The 26,113-nt window shown below is 38.6% G+C and overlaps 1 protein-coding gene across 3 annotated transcripts in view; it reads right to left on the bottom strand.

The window, feature by feature from the left end:
• grid1a (glutamate receptor, ionotropic, delta 1a) overlaps positions 1-26,113 on the bottom strand; it is a 251,913-nt gene that overhangs the window by 61,455 nt on the left and 164,345 nt on the right. For all 3 annotated transcript variants that reach the window (XM_032540950.1, XM_032540948.1, XM_032540949.1), the window contains exon 4: positions 20,338-20,543. In XM_032540950.1, the coding sequence (XP_032396841.1) occupies positions 20,338-20,543 (206 nt within the window). The remainder of the gene's footprint in view (positions 1-20,337; positions 20,544-26,113) is intronic.

Genomic DNA, 26,113 nt, shown 5'->3' with positions numbered 1-26,113 from the left:
TAATATAATTTAACCTCTGTCTTATGCCTGGTGGTCTGTCTACCTAAGTGCAATGACCTACCTCAGGGAAATGCAGTGGGCCAGAAGTACTGCAATTTCTTATGAAATACAAAGATATGAAATGCTTCTAAAAACAAAACAGCTTTTAGAGGGCAGGTGTGCAAATATTTAAGACGTACAAAGTAGTAAAAGCATGGATTATTATTATTAATATATTCAGGATTTAACCAGTTTGCAAAGTTAAGAAGAAAGCAAAATATTTACTTTCATCATAAAAGATCGGGGGCCTGTTGCACGAAAGTAGAATGAAAATATCCAGAATAACTGAAAAAGCGCAGCTTGACTTAGGATGAGAAGGTGAAGCTATGTCAAGCCAGATGTAAATAGCTGGAATAAGTGCACGTTCATGGCTTTCTTAAATAAACCGCGGTATCAATCACAGATTTACTGATGCAGAAATGGGGAACACGCATGCGAGCAGCAGCTTCTAATGGAAAGTAAAGAGGAGGTGAAGCATATAATATGCAAAAAGGGAAATCCGGCTGTTGTTATCAAACAGACAGAAAAAGCCCAACAGACTATAGCGGACCAACTGAATGCGTAAGGATTTAAAAAATATCTACTTAGCCTAGCAGTTGCTCCACATTTTTACAAAGTTGTGTGCTACACTATGTTTTAATTGCTTTTAATATGCTTGCTTTATGTGTTGGTTTTATTGCTGTATCGGTTTTTATGTGCTAAATGTGCTGGTTTTACTTTAAAGTGTCTGTGAGTAGCCTACCATGTAAAGCACTGTATAAATAAAATGTAATTTTAGCCTACTTTGCCTTAAAAGTGAGCAGAGGGAAGTAATGTTCCTCTGGAAATGTATCTTAAAGAAACCCTTATTCACAACACAAGAACATGTTTTACAACCATATGCACAAATCTCTATAAGCCATGTCTAATTCTAAATACATTTCTACAATTAATGTTCATACAGAACAAACAGAACGGGACAAAAACTAGAAAAAGAAGTAAGTGACTTCAATACACACTGTACGTATATATGTAAAACAATGTATTATTCATGTTTTTTGTATTCTCCTAAGCTCCAAGCTGACAAGTGACAGCACCAAAATGAAAAGATTAAGAAGCATTGTGGTGTTCCCTGTGTGATGACTGTACACTGCACTGTATATGCAGAATATACAAGCCAAGTTATTGGTCCAGTGATGTGAGACTAATTGAGAAGGTTATGAAACCAAAGTGAGCTATAGTACCTAATAAAAAAACATTAGGCCTACATATTAAGGAGTAACAAAAACTTAAATGATGGTAATGTAAATGTTGGTATACATCCTTTATTAGAGAAGGAGAAGCAACAAGAAAATGAAATCATAAATGTATTGGTCTCTGACAAGTCTTCCATTAATGTCATCTGGGAATATAGCTGCATTGTCCCACCTAATGTCCGGAGCGCATCCTTTACAAACCTAAAGCTGCATAGACCACAGAAGCCGCGCTGCTCATCATCTCTATTTTTACAGAGAGAGTGGATATTGAAGCGGTGCACAGGTCTGCCGGCAGGCAGCGGCCACGTTCAGCACCCGCAGCCGAATGGTGCTAACAACGTGCAATTTACAGTTATTATCTGACCGGCCCTCGCAGCCTCAAAACATTACCAGCCCACCAGGAAAAGTCCCAACTCTCCCGATTGCCACTCCGCATCTGGGAGCCAGTGCAACCACTTCCAACCATCCAAACAACTGCAATAGTTGAGTTTAAACTTGTGACAACGATAGTGACAAGTGATGCATGTTAATAAAAATAAAGCAGAACACATTCAGAAGACAAGGGAAGAACTGTTAAACACATTTATCTAGGATCAGGGCGGCAGCTGATTTAACACATGAGACTCCAGGACTAATCTTAGCAGGCTAGCCGCAAAGAAAAAATCTCCATGGTTACTTGGCTGGGTTTAATTCAACCTGCTTTGGTGCAACCAAGTCAAAGCTGAATTCATCCAGGATAACTTGAATATCATGGCTTAATTAACATGTTAATATTCCCCGCAGCCTTTAGTCCTCATTGAAAATAACAAAGGGTTTGACTCAGCTGAGTGTAGAAATTTGTGTCCCACAAATGTGTAGAGGTTTGTCTGTAACATATTCCATAATAGATTGCACAGTATAAAAATGTGTGTTCAGCATGTTTGCATGCATGAATGTAGACATAAGTACATATCAAAGATGTAGCACATTAACAGAGTCACATTGCATTTTAGTAGTAGCAGTGAATGAGTTGAATGTGGGTTTCTCAACTCAAGGGACAGTTTAGCTTTCAATATTATCTTTATAATGTCGACTGTGGGTTAAAAGAACACATTTATTATTAACAATGAGTATTTCCTCATCGACTGTGACAGACAAGACCACAGAACAAGACACCTGGCTGCCAGGAGAAAAAGAGGTTGGTATGTGCCAAGTGAGGGACAGAGTTTGAAAGAATTGCTGTTTTTCTGGAACATCAACACTTGAGAATAAGACAGGTGGTGTTCACCAGTGCATATATGCACCTTACTGCCACTGAGGGGTGTTGGAAATGACAGGTGTGGCTGTCCAATGTGGTCTGGATTTTAACACTCCATCCTCCTTTAACAACTAATCCTTCCTCAATAACCATTCTTGAGGTGAGGCACTTACAATAGTGCTCAGTGGCTGGCGATATTAGACTGCTGGTGTGCTGGGCAGCTCGCTGTTTTACAGTAGAAGTGTGTGAGTAGGAATTATGGCAAGCTCCTGAGAAAAGACCATTCATACTCAAATATAAATAGACATGTCCACTGAATAAAAGGTGTGTTAAAACATTTGGGCTTGGGACAGAACATCTTCCCATATAAAATTGCGAGCTGCCACTGCCTCTGATCTTCAGGGAAGTAAACAGTGATATTTTTGAAGTGAGAAGCCTGACAACACAGGCTGAGACTAAAAGGAAAAGATAATGATACAGGAGCAAAGGCCATAACAAATGACAAACAGGTACATCAGGTACGTGGTGTTAATGCTTTGTTTTCTCCTGAAAAAAATATCAATTCAGTTCTTTCTTTTTTTTAAGATTATTTTTTGGGCATTTCTTGGCCTATTTTTTGGATAAGTCAGCTTAAACTTGAAAGGGGAAGGACCTGCAACAAACTGCCACAGGTTGGAGCCAAACCTGCAGCCGCTGCTTTGAGGAGTAAACCTCTATATATGCGAACGCACTCTACTAGGTGAGCTAACCAGGGACCCCAATTTAGTTCTTTTATAAATCAGTGCAATGTGCCTGATGCGTCTGTACTGATGTGGTTTCTCTCATCCTGAACAATCAAGCACGTCTTTGTGTCTGTAAGTATTAAGTATATATAGGTCGGGGTAAGTAGACAAGCTCTATGCACCAAACTCTTTCTGATTAGGCACATGTAAAGAAGATAAGTAGGCAGGCAAATAGAAAAAGAAATAAGAAAAGAAAGGTAACTGTGGGAGGTTAGCTGGGCCAGAGATAAACGTGGATCTCATCCTAATTATTTCAGCACAGGGTGACACATGCCTTCGCAGAACACCATAGGAAAAAGAGGTGTTCTGAAGAGTGGGAGTGTGAAAGTTTAAGTTTTGACATAATGCTAATTCCAAACAATACTGACAGCCAGGAAGGCTCCAAGAGAAAAGGAGAGGAGTCTGCAGCGGTGATAGCACTTTGCCAAGTTTAGAGATATTGTTCAGAGGTAGATTTGTTTCATGAAACATTTTTGGTAATGTTTGCTTAATCAGCATTGTGTTTACAACAATGGGCTACGGAGAGCATGCATACTGGCATGAATGAGACTTGTTCGGGACAATGAGTACTTTTATAGAGGCTTTATAGACAATAGATCCCAGTAAACAACACTCTGGGGCAATTAGTGCAAAGTCTGAAAAGGCTGCAGTCGTACAGTCAATGAATAGGTCAAATGTGCAGTAAATAAAGCATTTGTAAACATTTTTTTTTGTATTCCCCCAAGTACGCTGGGGTACAATAATACAAAGAGTTGATCCCTGAACAGTAGTTTAACCCTTGCTTAGAAGGAATCTAATTTGCCAGCATGCTCTGGTAGTGGCCTTGAGTAATGGATCTGCTGCTTTGTAGCTGGCACAAGCTTTTCAATACACCTGAGGAGCACTTTAATTTAATCTGTCTCATCAAGGTCAATAAATGTGTCTAAAAACGCAATTCTTTGGGACATACTAACCGTTAATAGGCCACAATAATTTTAGAGTGACCATTTTGTAAAACTTTATACAGGCAGTTTGGTGTTATACACATGAAATCAACTCAACAAATGACAACAAATGAAAGTACACTTGTAATCACACAGTCCTTTCCATACAATATTTAGTAAAGTACACACGGAGGGCTGTGAGAAAAGAAGGATATGGGAGATTGGGAGGAGAGGGTCTCCCAAAGCTCAGAAGAAGGCGGAGTTGTTTGACAGGACAGAGGGTGCATGATCAAAGCCTATATTTTGAAATCACTTACTTCTCCATTAGTTTGATTAATGGGGCCAGCCTCACAGTCAGACAGAGGCAAGGGGCTTGAAAAATGATGCAATTACAGCTTTTTGAATAGAGGGTTGAAAAGGCCTGCTTGAAAGGAGGATCTGGAGGAGATTCTACAGGGCATCCTGGACAGTAGACTACCTACTCTTCATCCATCCATCCCCCTGCCACACACCCTGAAGCCTCACTGTATTAGCCCCACCCCCCAAGGTTGTCTCTCATTAAGGCTTCCCCCCTCTGAGCTGGGGGGAACATAACATAAGTTGTGATTGATATGCATCTGCAGCATCTTTTAATGTTTGCGTTGTATTCTGTATAACGCTCAGATGATGCTTTACTCCATTTCCTAACTGCAGTCTTTATTCACTTAACGTCTTCTTAGTCAACCTGGTTTTTCAGCACATTTATACAGGTCCTGTGATAAACATGTATTGCACAATATGAAAAAAATATCTAGTAAACCTCTTGAATGATCAGCTGTAATTGAATGCAGATTAAGATGTTTTAATAAAACAGTTATCTTCTAAGGCTTTGAAATCACGGGTGATAGGGTGGAAATAATTAGACTAAATGCATTCAACAAACAAAGCTACTATTTCCTCAGGTTACATAAGAAAAACAAAAGCGGTTTATTGTCTCAATAATAGGACAGTGCCTGAGCCAATAAAGGTTGTAAAGTAAAGTAAATGATGATCTGCCAAATGTTTTTGTGGAAAGAGACTGTTTAAAGGTTGAATAAAGGTTATTAGAGAATATAGGTCAGCTGGAGAAAAGATTAACTAAGGTATTATTCAAACAGACGTTTCATGTGGACATGAACCTAGATGAATTCCATTGTACAACTCTAGCTGCTTTTATGATCCACTGTGTGTAGGAAGCAGCACAGGAGACTAAGCAACCAATAGGTCAATTAGATTCAAGTTTACTCGTTAGCTTGATAATTGCACCACCGAGAAAATTAGAGGAAAAGACTAACATGAATAGAAGACAATCAAAGACAGACAGAGAAAGAAGGGTACGGCAGGCTGAATTCATGCTTGTCAAATTCTTTATAATGTAATTCATTGAAGTTTTTAGCTGAATGCAGCAAGGTACATGGTATGTCTTCTGGAAAGGAGAAAGGGCAGGAAAACCTTTGCTTTTATTCTGCAGTTCTTAAATGTCACCAAGGCTATGTAGTTTTATAATAACTACTTTCACCACTTTCTGTTGTTACTATGATTATTTTTTTGCTCTTTGGGGGTTGTCCTGATTATTACTGTAATGAGACAGCAAATGTCTATTTCTTGGAAAGTCTGGGAGACTTAGAAACTCTTACGTTTCTTTATCTGCTTTGGGTAAGAACACAGACACAGTTCACAATGCCCGTGGCTGAATGTGGCACCTCAAAAACCCTGTCATGTTATATCAGTGTGTGTGCCTGTATGCAGGCTTGCTTGCTCGCGTGTGTGCATGTGCCCATGTGTGTGTGTGTGTGTGAGTGCAAAAATAGTTATCACATGGGGATCAAGAAAAGTAAGAATGCTTCAGTAATAGCTGTCACGATGCCCTTTGGAGAAAAGTAAACAAGAGTTTAGAAGGGCAGATGAATGGAAGCAAAAGCAAAAAATATGAATTCACAGATTCATGAAATACCTTGCTGGCATGGCCCAAATTTCATTTTGACGGAAGGCTTGTTGGCATGACAATGCTGAAATATTCTAGCTCTAAAATGACGCTTAAATTAAATAAGTGTTGGCACATAAACATCAAGCAAAATTCTTAGCAGAGTTTAAAATACGAGTTCAAAATATGTCCCCTGTGCTCACTTACACATTTGCATTTACAGTGTTTCTCTTCTGAGTGCACTTTGTTTTTTTTTACATCAGAATCGGTTAAGGATTTCATTCAATGCTTCCAATGCAAAATAAATCTGCTAATGCTAATGCAGAAGCACTCACAGCTGTATGAAACTCCCACAGGCTTGTTGGGAAAAACTCTTCTTAGAACAGCAGGTTTCTGCACTGAGGTGTTGATGACCTATTACGCAAATAATAGCCTCATTAAATGGTTGTGACTAAATCCATAACACCCATGGTTATGGATATGTGGGAATCTATATACCTTTGTAAGCTATTCAAATTTAATAGTCAATCAAATTATGTGTTACTGGAAACTACACACAGTGAACATTGTTCTATGTAAGACTAAGTAGAAACAGTTTCTTGTTTAATTGTAAAAGCGGTAATATCAAGCTGTTCCGGTAATATCCCAAAGACATAAATGGACTGATATTTGAGAAAGATACTGAAAAATACAAAACAATTCATTTTAGAAAATCTCCTGTTTCTAAACTGAGCATACAGTTCCTCATTGATATAATGCAGACTGCATGTCTTTACATACCGTAGTTATGCATAAATGTATACAGTACTGTATATAGTTATTAGTGTTGGGGGTAATGTGTTACTGTAATCAGATTACATTTGTCTGTAATGCAGTAATGTAACACATTACTGTTGGTAACTCAGTAATCACATAACAGTTGCTCATCAAAAATTTATTGCGTTACCAGTTCTTCAACTATCTGCATAACATGAGGAGAGAATTACATATCAAGCGTCCGTTTTCATGCGTGTTTGCACAACACCATAACACTCGTCCAAGTGGACAAAACAAAAATGACAAAGCCACCACTTAAGACAGCTTTTGAGGGATTTAGGTATGCCTATTACTTCAAATGAGTTGCGCGAAAAGACAAAAACTTGATTGTAAAGTGTAAATTATGCCGTGGTCAACAACACCTCTCCACCGCCACAAACACAACATCTAACCTAAGCTAGTTGCTAAAGACCCCCGGACCCTGAGACGCAGACAAAAAGAGCATGTTTCCGTCACCAACCTAGCAGCCAAGACTTGACTTTCAACTGCAGGTAAACAAAGCAGAGATAAGTGGGCTTGTTGAATTGCCGTCTTTCCAAAACAAACTGGGCAAAATGCAGGTTATGAAGAGCAGACGGCGCCAGTAGGGAGAGCGGGGTAAGATGACCCAGTGGGTAAGATGACCCAGTGGGTAAGATGACTCATCCCCTGTTGCATCTTTGCACATTTGGTGTCATGTGACCATACATTCTGAAGGACTTCACAAAAACACATTGCTTGTTAAAGTAAATTTTCTGCAGTGCAGGTATACTAGCTGTTGTGCCAAAGCAAATGACAACCATAACAAAACAAATTGGCAGTACCAAACACAGATTTTTTTGCCTATAGCACCTTTCTTGTCACCACAAGCCTGTAAACATAGAGGCTTCAATAAAGAGAAGGGAGAGCATTGCAGTGCTTGGGAGCTCTTTAAAACCTATTTTATACAGTCTACGTTTAAAAATCGTAAAACAGGGTGAATGGAGATCACGATTTTACAACGATTAATCGTGCAGACCTACTGTTAACCTTATTTTACACATTGCAGGGATTAAAGCTACCCATGCCAAGAACATACAAAAGATGAACCAACTGGGGCTCAACACCCTTAGAAGAGATGGAGAGAGCAGCCATTGATGTTGAGGGCGGAAAATCCATCTGATCAGTGGCGAAGGACAGAAATATTGACAGGTCAACACTGCGGAGGTACATAAAAAAGAAGGAGGTAAAGAAAGTCAAAACAGTAGGATACAGTGGAACAGCAGAAGCCAAGAGGGTCTTCACAGAAGAGGTGGAAAAGGAGCTTGACGATCACATCAAAAAGTTGGCTGAGCAGTTCCATGGCCTCACTCCAAAGAAATGCTGTGAACTGGCATTCCAGTTTGCACAGAAAAACAACATCTCTGTCCCCAACAACTGGACAGAGAAGGCTTAGCGGGTAGGGTGTGCAAGAAATTACATTATTTATTAAGACAAGGCTTACATCTGTGGTTTCCGCCATCTCTCCTGTTGTATGCCTGAAGCCACATCTTTGGGAAGAGCTAGGGCCTTCAACAAAACTACAGTCGAGGAGTTCTTTGACAATCTGACCAAAGTGATGGACAAGTGACAGAATTAAAATATTCCATAATACTAATACAATTGAATGGCAAGTATGGCATGATACAAGAGTAAAGTACATTTACTGTACAATACATTGGCATGTGTTTACTGATCAGCCACAGTTACCAGGATATGTATTCAGGGCTGTTTAGTATGATTTTAGCATTGCTTGAAAAGCTAAACAATTCAGATTTTTTTTCATCATGGCTCTTGTCTTTATTTTTTAGGTTTATATTCCCTCCAAACATGATGCACAAAGTTAATGAAACAGGTGTCACAACAGTGCCGACACCAAAGCAAGTTGTGGCGGAAAAGGGAAAGAAACAAGTGGGGGCCATCACATCCTGTTCAAACCCTGATGTGTTGTCTACTTCTAAAGAAGATCCACCCATGGCTTCAACTTCCACCTCTGCGGAGTGTCCTTCACAGGCATGTCTTCAACATGTGGGAGAGATTCACTCCTCACCTCCCCTGGATATGTGTCTCCCACTGAAATTCTACACTTACCCAAAAGCCAGAAGCCTAGGGCACAGACAAAGAGAAAGCAGGTGAAGACTAGGATCCTGACTGATACAACTGAAAAGCAGGCAATAGAAATGGAACATGAAAAGAGGAAAAACAAACTGAAAGCTAAGTAACCACATCAAAGAACAAGGAAAATCCAAGAAGAAACAAACCAAGCAGAAAACCCCAGTGTACAGCAGCTCTGAGGAGAGTGACGTTACCATCCCACTTGATGACACTTCTGTGTGTGAGAGTTCCCAGGATGAGAGTAGTGAACCAGACATCTCAGATCTGTCAGTTGTTAACTTTATCATTGTGAATTTTGCGACCAAATGCAACAGCTACCATTATATTGGCTTGGTTGAGAGCCTTGAGGGTAATGAAGTTAATGCAAGATTCCTCAGAAGAATATGAAGGAGCACTGACAAAGACAAAGCCACCTTTGCATTCAAAGAAAATGTGTTTGGACATAATTTGATTAACAGCATAAGAAATACAGCATATAACCATATTTCTTGCTGCTGAAAACTATGCTGGCAGTCCTTCACTTAACAGAAATGTTATTAACTATTGTTCACCTACACAAAAATAAAAAAAAGAATAACATTGTTTGGAAAGGTGAGTGTATTATTAAAAGATTTCTTTTAAAGAGGCAAGTTCTTTTATTTTTTTATTATGTTTGCATTAAAACGTGAAAAATAGGATGGTCAATTTACCCACTGCTTGGGATCAATTACCCCTAGTCTGGGGTATGTTGAGTCACATGACCACTTTTTTTTCCTGAGGTCATATTTTTAAGGCTCTTTGTCATAGGTGCATTTTTATATATTTTCAGTTGATAGGCAACATCCCAAATTAACAGTTGAGGTCTATATTGTACTTCTGTCTCAATTTCCCTGGCATGGAGATCATATAAGTAAAAACTGGGTCATCTTACCTCACTCTCCCCTACTTCTTGAAATTATCATTATTATAAGGGTTTGTGTTGATCTAAACATACATGAGGTTTAACTTTATATTGTTATTTGGCAAGTAAGTTATGGTGCATCTCAGGTGATGTTACGGAGTAATCCAAAAGTAATGTGACCAGTATATTACGTTACAATGTGTTAATGCAATGTAGTAATGTAAGTCATTACTTTTTAAAAGTAACTGGTACTGTGTAATCTATTACTTTTTTGAGTAACTACCCCAATATTGATGGTTATATAGTTTACATTTGGGTGTCATGCCAGACCTGCAAAGGACACATCAAAGGAACATATGAATATACATGTGCACATGTTGAACACTCACTCATACATATTTCTGTACAAGCAAAATAAGGACAGGAAAAAGCAAGCAAGTACAACAGGGTAGAAAAGGGAGGACACCTGAACGGGAGTTTATATTTATAATCTTTCCAGTGGAGCTGTACTTTAATTGAACATTTTCTCAAGAGCTTTTGGACAATGATACGCTGTGTGCTGGGTACCAATATAGTACTTGTTTTCCAAGTGGTTGGCTTTGCAATTACTCTTATAACTCTTACTGTATTTTGAGTTTGCCACTTGGGAATGGGGCAATAATCCTGAGCACACAGCAACACTTTTTACAGAGACAGAACCTTCCAACAATATTGTAGCGTTTTGGTATAATTGCATCTCACATAATGCTGCAGGGAGACAAATATACAGAGTGATAAAGCTATTCATTTATACAGACAAAGTGACTGTAATTTTTACTGTTCCAATTTAAAAAGATTGTGAACTACACAACTGTTTTGCAAAAACTTAGAAATGTCTCAATTAGTCTCTACAAATTAAACACAAAGTGTGCACTTCACACATTTTAACCATATTTTTTTGTGTGCTCCAATCCTATGGTTGGCTGATTTACAGAAAAAGAGAGAAAAACAGGCTCAGAGAGAGCAACACTGCTATTTAAAGGACTTCTGACACTTGTGTACAACTCTAGAGGTCAGCAGATAAATGAGATCGACTTCACCGGGTGCCTTTTACGAGATTAACCATTTCCCTGAAGAAATAAAAATTGCTCAAGAGGTTTACTGTTTCAATAATGCTAAGCATGACTCATAATCGTGAACATCAATCAAGAGTTTATCACCCTCTGTCAAGACAAGACTTTGTTTAAGGTGCTGCCACTGAAATACATAAAATGAGATTGCGTTTTGTTCTATACAGCCGTCTGCGTTACATTTCCTTTTCTTATTGAGTAGAAGCATAAAGGACAAGGTTAGAGCAATCACAGAGATTAGGAAGCCATCAGCTGTGAGGCAGTGGTGCCAATATTGTTGTTTTCATCACTTTCCTTATCATCATCATGATAATCAATTTTATCACCAGCATCATCAGTATATAAAAAAGTTACTCACTCTTTATATTATTAAATAATTTAAATTTTACACTTTTAATTGGTCCCTAGTGGAGAAATTACAATTTACACTCTGTTTGTTAGAAATCACTATACATATGCTCAGGACCTATTTATGCACAAATGGTGAGATGTCGGAGTGATTGGGCTGCTAGTGTTGGAACAGCAGCCTGAGCGGTTGGGGAGGGTATTGTGCCTTGCTCAAGGGTACCTTGGCAGTGCTCAGCTACCTCCAGCTAATCTACAGTCCGTACGGGGACTTGAACCAGTGACCCTCTGGTTCCCATCCCAAGGCCCTATGGCCTAAGCTATTGCCAGGTAAAGGCCCTTTACCAAATATTAAAAAGTCCTCCAGACATTGATTGTGTATAAGGTAAGGTAGAAGCCATCACCAGAAATACAAGACAGTTTTAATTCTCCAGCATTACTTATGCAAAGGCAAATTACTGTCATCTAATTATTATCATTAGATGATTTATACTTACGTGTAAGTAATAGCAATCCATCAAGTAAAGAGCTTGCCAACTGCCCCAGTTTCAATTTCAGTACCAGAGTTTGGATGTATAACCATTTCTCTTGATTATTCCACCCTCTCATGAAATATGTACATGAATACATAGTTTTGGAGTAAACTACTTTGTTACAAAGTACTGTGCTGTTGGAGGAACATTGCATGCATATGCTAAGAAGAATATTTGAAATTTAGGACAGTGAACATTTATGAGTTTTTCACCAGCTCCCAAGAGGGACTTTTAACTGATCATGGACAGAGAGTGATCCATGTATTATTTACCTGTCAAATTGTCTTGTTCATTCATCATGAAAAGCAATTAATGTTTTCTCTGTGCGCACTACAGTTTCTCCATGCTCCAATAATACTTGGCTCATCATGGAGAAAAATGGAGTGGCTGAATTTAGTCAGACCAACTATAGTAAATTGTTTTGCTTCAAGCCAGGGATGGTATTGAAAAGTGTTAAAGTACACAGGGTTACAAAATTACACACTAGCAACACATCTGCTACTTATATTAGGGTCTATTTTTGATTGTACTGCACAAATTATAGTTTCTCCAAGTTCCTAAATGACTGCAGGGGAATAAAGACAACTTAAGAGTGTATGAAGCAATACCATAATGTATCCATCTGTAACGCAACCAGAGAGATGACAGAACAAATAAAAGAGAGAGAATATCACAGAACAAAACAAGTTTGCAGAAGAGGATAAGGAGACAATTTACAGAGGAAAAGAAATGGAGACATAGACAAGCGCAGTGCAATAAGAGAGGAGAAAAATAGGAGATGAATTATTATTTTTGGTTATGGGGAGGGGGCAAGGGCAAAAAGATAAAGTGCCCATGTACAGAAAAACACGAAACCATTAAGATGGGAAAAATACAAAGAAAAGAGGGAATTTCCTGTTACAGGGACGGAAGGGTAAAGCAATACAAAGAGATAGAGAAGAGGAGGGAACAGAGGGCAGAGGAGGATGATATGTAGGACAATGATAGATCGTTTTCTGGCAGGCTCAATTTGTCACGCTGTTATTGGAAGTAAAATGGAATAGAGGAGCTGCAGTGAGGTCAGAGGGGGACAGGGGTCCAGAGGTGGAAGAGTTAAGCCAGGAGGGAGCAACACCAGCGCACGCTAAGCGAGATAAACTCCACACACCTTTTCACCTCTGGCCATCAACAGATGATTATTGAGGATACAGCGCTCTGATGACTCCATCCCAGTAACCAGTGCTCCACCATATAGTGGTGGACCAGTTTAAACATGATTTCAATATGTGCATATTGTATGTGCATGTGTAAATTCACTTTATTTCATCTGTGCCAACTTCAAGCTCAACCTGCAAGTTGATGGTGTGATTGATGTATAAAGATATACTTTTTTTTATTAAAAGGGGCATGCCACGGCAACAACACTAGGCCCAATATAGAGAAAATATTGAGCATTTATGTATAGTCTCTCACACTATGTCCTCTATTCAAAACTTTGCACTCCCCCTGTTAGGTACTGGCCATCCCTAATTTGTTGCTTTGTTTGTCACCTCTATAAACTCTCCCAGCCTCCAATTCCAAATGATGCCACTCAACCTGTATCACACAATAGCCTTCATTCCTATTCTGGGCGAGTCTGAATGAATGTTCTGGATGGCGGCAAGTGTGTTTTTCATGGCATTTAAAAAAAAAATCATGCTAAGAAGTACTTTTGGAGCTTTGTAATTACACCCGGCCTAACTCATTAGCACTAAAGGAGAGGGTGTAGACAGAACTGGCAGTGATGGATCTGGGGAAGAAATGTGGGGTGACGCAGTGAATGTGTGCACATGTTTGGGCATCCTTCTGTGTGTGTTCATGAATGTAAAGCATGTTTGTGCCAGCACTACGCTCCCCTGCACCAACACCATGCTCTCTGTGTCAGGTTAATAAGTCATGCTGGGATAAAGACTTCCAGGTCATGGCCAACTTTATTCCGTCTGAGAGGGGAAGTCCAGGTGCCAAGATACAACTGTGCTGCATGCATGAATATAAAAAAAAAGGTAGAAAAACAAAACAGAATTAGCACAGCTACAATAATGAACAATTGTGATAGATTGTTTTTATATCATAGCTTAGCAATTTCTGCTCCTTTTGTAAATATAAGTAATTTAGTTAGCAACATCAAGCTCACCCAGTAAGAGCGTTTACCCCATGTTGGCTGAGTCCTGCAGCAGCACGGGTTCAAATCTGACCTGCTGCGTGTTATCCCCCAGCTCTCTCCCCATTTCATGCCTAGCCACTGTCTCTATGCAATAAAGGGAAAATACCCAAACAAATATTGTGAAGGACAGAGAAATGTTAACAAAGTGAGAGCTTACTGTCAAAAGCCATCCATGGCTTTTATGTTTAAATGTTGTGTATGAGAATTTTACACATGCTTGTATGCGTGTTGCGCCTCCCCAAGCTGTCATGCCAACAGCACTGAATTCCCCAAGCAAGACAAGCCGTCATCACTGTCTTTTTCCTAAGCACCCCATAATAGCATGTCAACTCAGATCGCTTTTAAATCACCGTCCACAAGCGCTTGTGACAATAGAACGGAAGAGTCCTTGGCATAAAAACACAATTAAAAACGAGGGCAAATGTGTTTACTTCACACTCAAGTGTCACAAGCGTCCACCTTTAATCAGCGAATAATGGTCTCAAGTCTTGACAAGTGAATCCGTTTCCCACAACCTTGTCTGCCACACTGTCAAATTCGTTTACAGATATGTTATGGTATGTTCTGAAAGCCTTTCTTTGTTTTTGCAATTGGTAGCGGGTAGTGTAAAGCAGTGGTGGATGAAGTACACATATCTTTAACCAAGGTCAAAGTAGCCCACCGCTTTGTAAAAAGTAAAAGTCTTAAAGTAAAAGTACTAAGAGCAAAATGTACTTAAAGTATTAAAGTGAAAGTATTTGTTGGGCAGAATGATCCCTTTTAGAGTTATTTTATAACATATAATATATTATTGGAATAATATTATGATGCCTTAACACAAAATCAGCATTTGATTACAGCTGATGGAGCTGTAACATTTTAACCACTTCATATATCGTTGTTTCAGTTGGCAGACATGGTCGATAAAGTGGCAGATTAAGGAAAAAGGAAAATACTCAAGAGCACCTACAACTTAGAAGAAGGCACCACTAATTCACTACTACCACTCTAGCAGGTGATGGTCATCTACTGTATGTCTTGAATCCTTTGGCAGTTCACACAAAGCCCTGCAACACAACTGGGGACTTTTATTCAGGATGCAAAATAAAATATACAGAAGAAAACAAGTCTTTTTTTATAATATAGTGCAAAATTCAGGATATGACAAAGTTGAATAATAATAATATTTACTTTCATAACCCGGGAGTGTATTATGCAGTTCATCCCCTATGTTCCACAGCTGAGTCACCAGTTCTGAAAATGTTTCATTCCTGCATAGATGTAACTTAAAGATAAGCAGGACGTACTGCAATGAGACAGGCTTGCAAGTGTCAGAGTCCATTATTTATTTAGAAAAATTGAGAAAAACATGTCCAAAATAATGAGTAAAAAACGCTAATAATAACAAGAGTGTTAATTAAACAAACCATGCGTCCTTTCATTCATTGGAAGTGGGGGACTATTACAGTGGGGGGAAATGTATGGTTAACTTTTCCACATGTGTTGCATTCACACTTCAATGCACAGCGTACAGATTAAAAGGCTTTTAGCTGTCTAAACCCATTCTTTAATTAGCTCTTTGCACAAAAGCCATCTTTTTCCACTGGTTTTAAAATCCTTCCTTCTTAAATATGTACCGTCTGTCAGATACCATACTCAGTTCCAGTCTCTCAGCACTCCTCTCTGTTGTCTCTCTTCACTGCCATCTCTTCCATTAGATATCACCCATTACTGTTTCACACAGAAGTGCTTTGTGTTGGAGGAGCTCCCATATCCCTTTCCGTTCTCTGACCTTTCCTCCTGACATCCATCTCCTCCCGTCCTTTATTTCTCTCCCTGTCTTTGTATCCCATCGTATTTCTGCTCTTCCTGTCTCCCTCTCTTTACCCTCCCGCCACCCTGTGCAGCATCTCTTTCTCCCTCTCACGTTACCTGGCAGCAAACAGCAGCGCTTGTCACTCCCGTAGCTTGGTGTAGCCGCCTCACAGGAGGCAACCCTCACCCAGCCCCTCTGCTCCATCCATCAACTGAACTGCAGAACTGGCATGCACCACCTATTCTGTTTCCTCTCACATCAACACCTTTAGGAGGTTATACTGTCCCACAAGTATAGAGAGAAGAAATGCAAATAAATAAATAAATAAGGAAACATTAAACTTGGGACAAATTACAAAGGATGATACAGACCAAAACTCACAGGCCTATGAGGCCGAATGCAGAACTGTAACCTGAAAAAGCTTGCTTGCACACTTCCTCATTATAATAATAATAATAATAATAATAATAATAATAATACACTCTAAATGTTCAATTTATTAGTCTACTAACTATTAAGGCATACTATTCATTTTCACAATTTAGATTCAGTACAGGTATTGCAATTGCTTAAAGTATTTTAATTAATGTTGGTGAAAATAAATGACTATCTTCCAAAGTCAGAACCCAGAGAGCCAAAAATCTAATTTAGGTGTCTTCAAGATATATAGCTTGGAGCTGCACCGATGACAATTAATTGGAGAGTGACTTTGGTACCTTATAAAATGGGTCAAGTTTTTGTACCTAAATGTGCATCTTTTTTTGTAGGTGATTTAGCAAATGCTCAACACATACAACCCAAGGACATAGAAATTGGACGGGACAGTTAAAAGCTTTAAATTCCACTTTATGGCCCTTTAAAAGCCTTGCGTGACTCATGTGTAGTTCTCCTCTCATGAAGGGAACAGAGAGTAGTTGGGTGTCAGGAACAAGGCGGTACTGAAGCTGACAGAATGCGCTGCATCATCTCATGGCCAAAGTGAAAGAGAGACGAGATGGCAACTGTCTGGACGGGAGAAACAAGAGGCTAGAATTTCAGTATAAAACCGCAAACACTGTCAATGACACATACATCTTGTTCAAAGTATAAGAAATGACTGTGGCCTGAGAGCAGACTGGAGAAGTGACAACTGGCTTGCGGCAGACTATGTTAGTAAGGGAAGTAGAGCATTATCAGAACAGAACAGAACAGAATAATATATGTGATTTAGGATGACTTTAGCTAATGCTTAGTGTTAGTGATGTGAACTTCAAATTCAAGAATATAAATGTATGAAGATAATTGGCAATATTTGATCTTTTATGAACTGTCTGCCTGACAAGTGTGCCCCTCTTGCATCTGCCCAATGCATTTTGGGACATTTTTCCATCACCCCCAATTGACCTTGTAGAGGGATAAGTAGGCTTGGATGCATTACGAGAAAATGGGCCCTTGGGCACAGACAGACGACCCACCCTTCTACATAGGACCAAGATACCCAGGCAGTAAGAGACACGGCCGTGTCATTCGTATAAAAGTCGTATTTTGTCTTTGTCATTTGCATGTCTTTCTCATTTGCATGTCTTTGCAGCAAATGTGCATCTCTTTGTGTTTTACACATTTTTGTGGTCATTATGCATTTCTTTGCTGTCATTTGTGTCTCTACAGTATGTAGGCCTGTTCAGTAATCCATGCATGTCAAAAGGTATAGAAAATGAATAAGCGTACATAATGAAAAATAAAAATAATGGAGCTGAAAGAACTTTGAAACACACAGATGACAAATTCAGAGTAGAGGGGGAAACCGGGTTTTTGTGTTGAACATCAATGCTGCCCTGCAACAGCTGATCAACTTCACATAGTTTCACTAACAATTCTTAAAACTGCATTAATTCATTTTGTTATGCCTTGCGCAAATTGTCAGGACCATTGATAACATTAATCCTACTAATTACCAACATTTACATTACCATCATTAAAAACCAAAACTGATTTGATGCCTGTGAGGAATTTATGATCCGGCATTCTGTCAACTTGTAGTCAGCATGGCAACTTTACTTTTCTTGTCTTCTGCTGAAAGACTTCAGGAGTACTTAACCCTCAAAGGCATCGTCATTATTCTATTTTCATTTATATAAGCATGTTTACGTTTTCTCCCCCAGTATCAATGGTGGGGAGTGGATACGCTCCGTGACAACAGTTACCAAGGTATTAATGAAGATTTGATGAATTAACAAATCTCTTTCTCACTTCTAACTTATTAACATATTCACAGGAGGATTTGGGAACTGTGCTGAATGTAAAGGCATGCTTCATTCTTACTCCCCAAGATGTGTTAATTGTATGAGGAATGATAAAGAATATACTTGGCAAGATTAAAATACTTGGCAAAATTAAAATGAATTGGGGTACAGAAAAAGAACAAAGCAGTATGCCAAGTGTAGTCACACCATGTGCAATGATTTTGGTTGACTTAGGTTTTTGACTTACTGTGCTGTTAGAGGCGTTTTTTTTGTTTTGTTTTTTTACAGTATTTGCACACAATATTTAGAAAGATTAAATGAGTTAGCGCAAAGGGATCACATGTATGCTGTATATGTATGTCATGTGTTTCTGAGGCTTCAAGAAAATGTGTTATGGACAGGAATACAGTACATACAGCTCAGTACAGTCCCATGTCTCAGAAGGATTCTCTCATATCTTCCAGTGATCATTAAACACAATAAAAATGCAAATTCCACACCTAAATTGAATATCTTTTGTAAAGCATTTTGATACATACAACATAAACATACAAACTAAACCAAAACAATTAAACATTGAGCTTAATATATAACATTGGATTATTTTTAAGCGGTATTTAAAAGCAAGACGGTTTGAAGAACATGTATAATATAGGCTAAAATAAGAATGTCTATTATCTCTACATCCTTTACATACATACTACATACTTTACATCATATGATGAACGATATTTTAATTTTCTGCATGTGTTGGTCTGCTGACTCTATAGTGTTGACCAATTTGAATGACATGTTTCTTTGACCGGAGTTGAGTAGCAAATATGTTGCTTACTGTACATGATGCCAAGAAAGCTAACCAAGTATCTTAAATGGATTTCTGAGGCCATTTCTGAGGCCACAAATTTACCTTCTGGTTAACAAAAATGCAAACAGTAGAGTAGATATTGCATAGACAAGGTAAAGACAAGACTTTACAGTTATATTCGTAGCCATATTTTAAAAAACCCTGTTGACTGCCCTGTTTTTGAGGCCCATATTTTTTTTCATTTGAGATTTTATAATCTTCAATGTTTTATTAATGTCTCACTGTCCTTGCCAGATGGGCAAAAGATTAAGTGTCAGACTATGACGCGTTTGCTGGGCAGAACAAGCCACTCAAATGGCTTAAATGTTGCACTAGTTTTACTGTCTCAAACACCACTAAATGCCACGCGAGTCCATAATCATACCAAGGCATTACAGTGCTAAATGATTCAACATGGTTTGACTGAGTCTTTATGATAAGTAAAAACCCCACAGATGATTAAAGTAACTTCTGCCCCACTTCTCTCTGTTCCTAGTGAGGAGAACAGAGCAACATCTTCTTTGTAATCATAACATCTAACCTAATTATTTTTAGTTTACTGGAATTTAGGTCAGTCATGGACACAGCAGTTAATGTTGTATGAACTTTTGAGGAGAGGACAGCTGATTAAGGAATGTCCTTTGAACTTAGCAAGGTGAGATGAAAGAGGAAAAAGATGTGCGCTACAGTTGGCGTTGGATACGTTTCCCCTGATTCCAACTTCTATAATTAGCAAACATGATGTGAAAAGAGCAAATAGAGGAGAACTTATCTTCCATGTTAGGATAATTTAAGCTACGAAAGATGCAAATCGTCTGTGGCTACACACAGTTGACTTTGTTTGAACTTTGCCTGGGGTTATATATAGTGCTGCTGATCTGTACAGTAAACAAAAATCCCTTCACTGGCAATGCAGTGAAGCCTAAATAAACATGTTACTGTAGAACTACTGCTTCTTCTGTTCAGAGTTATATTTGTAACAAGTGATGCAACATATTGGCACCTGTGTTTTTCTGTTCAAACACATTGAACTTTATCTGATTTCTGCCATCTGATTTGGGTCAGAACCACACACTGAGATAGGCAGTTGCATCTAGTTTCATCAGTTTTAACAAAGGAAGGGTCACTAGTCTGGTCTCAGTGACACATTTCCAACAAAAACTAGTTAAAAAAACTAATTAATCTCCTATAATATTTGGTCATATGTTTCATTCACAACAGGCAAATTTGTTTTGAATCATGGATCATCATCTTTAGGGAATACATGTTGTCTGTTTTCACTGTCTCTCGGAGTGTGTCGCTGAAGCATTGTTTAAGAAAAGTCTCAACAATGCAGCCTACCTGGTGGATGAACACCTGTGCACCACGAGGGCTCATGAGCAACACGGCCCGTCGCAAGGTGTCCCGGTACCGGTTGAGCTCCTCAGTGTGCATCGTGTTGAAGAGGTCAGTAAAGACTCGGCTGACATTGCGGTCCACCCTCTGCAAGGACACATCCAGACCCAGCCGAGACGCCTGGTCCATAAAGGTTTGCAAACCGCGAATATCTGAAGAAGGAGAAAGAATGACACAGAATGAGCAATGGGGGGAGACGAGACACAGACAGAAAGAGACTGAAAAAGAAAAACACTTTAGGCAGGTGCTATGTTATACAATACTTTATTCCTGGAGCATTTAATCAGAATTGTGGGGAAGCAACCTGTACTTTCAGCACCTGCACATGCACTATATGTTTTCAGGCTTCGTTCTAGGGGCTTCAAGGCAGGTTTCGTTCTGATCTAAAGCGTGACAAAACACAACAAGCGCTCCTGTCTTTCTGTTTTGTGGGGTTTACAGGATATGAAACTGCAGACAGGTGTTGCTTTCCCCAGATCTCTAGGTGTGTGTGTGTGTGTGAGTGTGTGTATGTGTGTTCACAATACAGGAAACCATTTAAAAGTAGCCTGTGTTGTACACTAAAATCAAAGTTGATGTGCAGCAGTGGACTCACAATAAACAGCAATCCCAGCAGTCACAGGGCGAGCAGCAGCCCAGCATGTGCCAAGTCATGCCGCATTGTTAAAGAGAGGTTAGGCCAAATCGCTAGGGCCAGACCTCTTTCTGCATCCACAATGTGTGTGTGTGTGTGGTGGGGGATTTTACCCTGTTGCGTCTGTGGAGGTTTGATGAGTCGCATGCTCTAGTGCTAGTATTGCTAAAAAAACAGACAAAACATTGAGAGATAGAAAAGCAAACTGGCTCAAACATACATAAAGCTGCATAAACATGCAATACACACACACCTACATTATCATACTGTAGGGGTATGTGGTCGTTATTTGAGGTGATATGGCACATAGTTTTTAGATGCTCAGAGCAAAAACTGGAAATTAGGCTGATAAGAAAGCCTTCGACCTAGTCTGAGCATGCAGCGAAGCATCGCCCCCGTTTCTCAGTCTATACCTTGGGGGAAAGTGAGACAGCGACATAACTAAGTACCTTATGAAGCAAATAATAAAGGATTGGATGCAATGTTCGATTTTTCCTAGCATTGTTATACTGCAATTTAGTTTTTGGGAATCAAAAAATACAGAATAAAAATGTTCAAAGTGCTGAACAAAACATGAAATCAAATCATTTATCATTTTTGAAGCGTGGCCAGACTTTCACTGCAGCACTCTTGGAAAACTATCTCTCTCACGAACACAAACACACACACACACACACACACACACACACACACACACACACCACAACACCCACACAGACACACAAAGAATATAATAGGCTAAAGCTCAACCTTCGATCCTTTGCCACACTGTACTATTGCAATTCATTGCAACTACAATATTTTCTATATAAGACATATTGTAAGGCCAGTGTTACATAAGGCCAGTGACGTCGTGGGGGTGGATCTGGACTCTCTGTCGGGGGTATCAGATAAGGCTGTCCAAACTACATGCCATCTTGGACAATGTCTCGCACCCACTCCAGGCTTGTTGCTCAATCACAGGAGCACTTTCAGTGACAGACTCATTCTCCCAAAATGCACTACAGAGGCCACAGGAAGTCATTCCGCCTGTGGCCATCAAACTTTTTAACTCCTCCCTCTAAGTGTCTGACACACCACACAACACACACACACCCACACACCACACACTTAGAGAGGTTGAAACGGCAATATTATCTGTATATCTGTTTTGTGCAATAACACTGGCCTGACATGGTGCAATCTCAAATACCACATTATTATTATTATTATTTTATTATTATTTAACTTTTCAACATTCCAAATCCTTAATATGTGAATTATGTAAATATGTATAATAACATTCCTTTATGTAAATACCGTACGTATCCAATTCCTTATATTTTTTATTTCTGTATTTCTACTCTATTTATAATATTGTGCAACTACAACACGGAGTGTCCCTTCGGGGATCAATAAAGTATTTCTGATTCTGATTCTGATTCTGATATAACCTTCAGCTGCAATCCCATATGGTGATAATGACTGTCGACTAAAGATTTCATATTTATTATGTTCAGTGTGAGCCATCTCTGTTAAACGAAACCCAGAGGGTATAACAGGGACCTTCTATTCATTTGTGATGACTCAATTACCACACATAAATGCAACAACATAAATCTACCTAGCAGAGGCTTACTACAGTAATTCTTTAAAAAACAATGCAATTCAAACTGGATCTAGAGAAATGGTCAAAAAAGACAAAACTATATTTAGTAGTAACATACTGTAATGTTGCAGTTGGCTGAAAAACATCATAGTAGAAACTATACTGTAATACTGTAACAACAAACAAACAGTGTTTTTAATCCCAAGAAGTGTTGTGGGAAAGCTACCATGTAGGAAGCCAATAGAAACATCGGACTTCAAAGCCAGCGATCCAAATACGTAGCAGGCTTTTCCACGGGGCAACCGTGTCAGCCATGGACAGGGCTGCAGAAAAGAGGATTAACGTGGAATTAAAGGTCTGATTTCTGGACATGTTTACCAGAGCGTCATTTCTGAACACAATCTGCTTCTGAAAGTTTTAGATATCAAAACTTAAACCTTCTCTGCCCCTCACGTGTCAGCTTTGTGCTCTCTATCTCAATGGGGCTTACTTACATAGAACTGTTGATATCGCTCTATCCCTTACCTATCTTTTGCTTTAACAGTATCTGTTTTAAAAAATGCCAGGAAAAGATAGATCGAGGGAGACTGAGAAATACCCCATGAAGTTGCTCTAACATCCTTTTTAGCTCCATCTTACTCGAGTTGTCACTAAAGAGGGACTCCCTCTTGGATTGGAGCGATGCAGAAATGAGCATATCATGATCAAAGGGCTCAGAGGTTTTTACTGAGCTGTCAAGCTGCGTTGCAATCCAAGCGGAAAAGCCTGAGAAATGACTACACTACCAGTCTGTTTACTCAAAATTGAGATGAGTCTGTTAAAGCAATCACTGTTTTTTTCTTGCAACAATAACATTCTTTAATTATATGCAATATCGATTTTTTGCAAATCTGAAATGGATCAGGCACTGAATGTGTTGTGCATTGCCACATGGGCAACTGCTTCAGTTTGAATGCACCCTCTTTTTACTGACTGCAGCTCATTACAGTTTAACACGGTTAAAAAATAAATTTTAAGCAAGAATGACTATATTACTGTAACTATCTAAATAAAAATAATAAATGATAGCTTATGTAATTGATATGAGTGCTGACCATCACTCCTGATTTTTGTGGCTCAAAGCACCTGCCAAACACAGGAGATCAGTGTTGCAATATCATCTCATATTTACACTTAATACCAACAGTGAAGTCAGGCTCACTTTTGTTCTGTTTTTGCAAATTTTCACACAAAAAAACAACAAGATTTGTAAAATATAAAAGCACATGCGTCAAAATGTTTGAAGTGTGTATGAAATTAACACCAGATGAGGACCTCATGGTGAAAAGCAAAGCTTAGAAATGCTTCCTATAACCAAACTGACAAAAAAATGAGAAAAAAGAGAATTGATCTGCTGATTATGCACCACAGGCTCTCTAACAGAAATTAACAATTGAACCACTGAGGATGTGTGCTGCTAATTGTCTTTACTAAATATAATTGTCAGTAGGATTCTTGTATTATTGAATTTTAATGTTATTTGTATTATCCATTTATAGAAGCCAATTTATTGAGTGTATTTATTGTTGTGTGAAGACAAACAAACCCAACACCTTGCAGAGAAGAAAAGGAAGAGCAGGAAATTATATTAGGTTCTTACAACATGCCAAACACCATTGACTGAATAGCCTGTAGTTGTGTGAAAGGCAGGTCCAGACTGGACATTCACACTGGCAAGGCCGGCTGATTGACCCCACGAGTCAGGGCAGAGTTTAAATTCTAAAGAAAAACAAAGAAATAAATCGAAGGAAAAAAAAAACACAAGGTAGCTACATTCAGATTGGTACCTACAGTACAGTTCCCCTGCTTTGCTGTTTTGTCTTGTAAATGTAGCTAACTGTAAAGGCGGCTAAAATCGGTTACGCTAACTGAGGTGTTAGCTAGTTAAAATGACCAATTAGATTAGTCGTCTATCTATACAGTTAACGTTAGTTATAACTGTGTAATTGAGCGTGTTGAACTGTGTCGCAATCTTATGTTACCCACCAAGAATTACATTACCTTTAGCTACTTGTCAACCAGTACCTGTACTGTAGGCACCAAAGCACTTTTCCTCTTCGTGCCCCCTACAGGTTGGGAGCGGAATTGTCCATTACTGTTACTATTACCATTATTCTTATGTCTCATTCCAATGAGTTAATGAAACACTGAAACGATTTTGCAAACATCATTTTAAGGTACAAAAGAATCTTGAATAGTGTAATCAATGACAAAACAACGGCATGTGGCAGAAAAAAAATTGTATTACGTTTATTACCACAAAAAAAAAAAAACATCCCCTGGATTTTTGGCTGCATACTACAGCCCTAAATAATATATAGAAAGATAATCTATATAGTACTATATATATATATATATATATATATATATATATGTATATATGTATATTTTAGGGCTTTTAGAGAGAGAGAGAGAAAGAGAGAGAGAGAGAGAGACCAGATGTGATGGCAAGTGATGGTTGTTTACCACATCTGGTGTTTTTATTGAAGTAAATCTTTGCAAATGAGTAGTTTCTCTGCCGTTGCAAAACTACACAGAAAATGATATGTGTTTTTCTGCTTTATGAAGAAGGGACATTGATTGTACAGTGGTTCTTTTAAGCGTGTTGAAAATAAAAGAGCCTCAAAACTTGCGTGCATTGTTTGGACATGGGACATCCATATCAATGATTGTCATTTAACTGTGGTCTATTCATCTGGCAAGTTTTAGAAAGCAGCTGTTTACTATTGTACTTTTGGTAGGCATGAATTCATCCCTTTTCCTTTCATCAGTCAAACACTATAAAAACTTAAGGAAAGCACCGTCTACAAAATGGTTTCAATATAAGCAGTCGGGTCTGAATGTGCAGAACGGCTGGTGTCAAAGTCCTGGACTCATTATCTCAGTCCAGGCTGGGTGAATGGTCTCAAAGATACTGTCCAGTGATACAACACCGGCATGCACATATAATATAGTAGGTATAGTAGAATATAGTTAGTATAATATAGTATGAGATAAAATGAATTGCTCTTTGTTACTAAGTTTTGGCTGAAAAACCTTTGAGATGCTGCGTAATTAGAAATGCAGACTAGAATGCAACAATTTGAAAGGTAACAATATAATAATAAAAATGGGAAATAATGCAGGAATTATCAAAAACAGAAAAAGCATCAATACTGTAAGGCCAATATTCAAGCCAGTTGTTTTTCTTCAGGTCAGGTTAGAGTTAAACAATAGTCTGTTCATTTCAGAAAATTAGCTTGACACATTTTCTACTTTTTTTCACCAAATTGTTGAGCATCAACAAAAAAACTATGTAAATGACAGCTTACCAATTATTTTACCCATTCATAAAAAGGTTAAGCCTTTCTGTGTGGGCATGCTGGATTTATTCCTTTATTTACAACTGGTAATCAGCACATACGTGAAGAGAATAATGGAGTGTATCTATCTATCTATCTATCTATTTATCTATTTATCTA

This window comes from Etheostoma spectabile, chromosome 17, assembly GCF_008692095.1.
Source record: "Etheostoma spectabile isolate EspeVRDwgs_2016 chromosome 17, UIUC_Espe_1.0, whole genome shotgun sequence".
Lineage (NCBI taxonomy): Eukaryota > Metazoa > Chordata > Actinopteri > Perciformes > Percidae > Etheostoma > Etheostoma spectabile.
The sequence above is the reverse complement of the archived record's forward strand: the minus strand, read 5'-3'. Positions and strand labels throughout refer to the sequence as shown.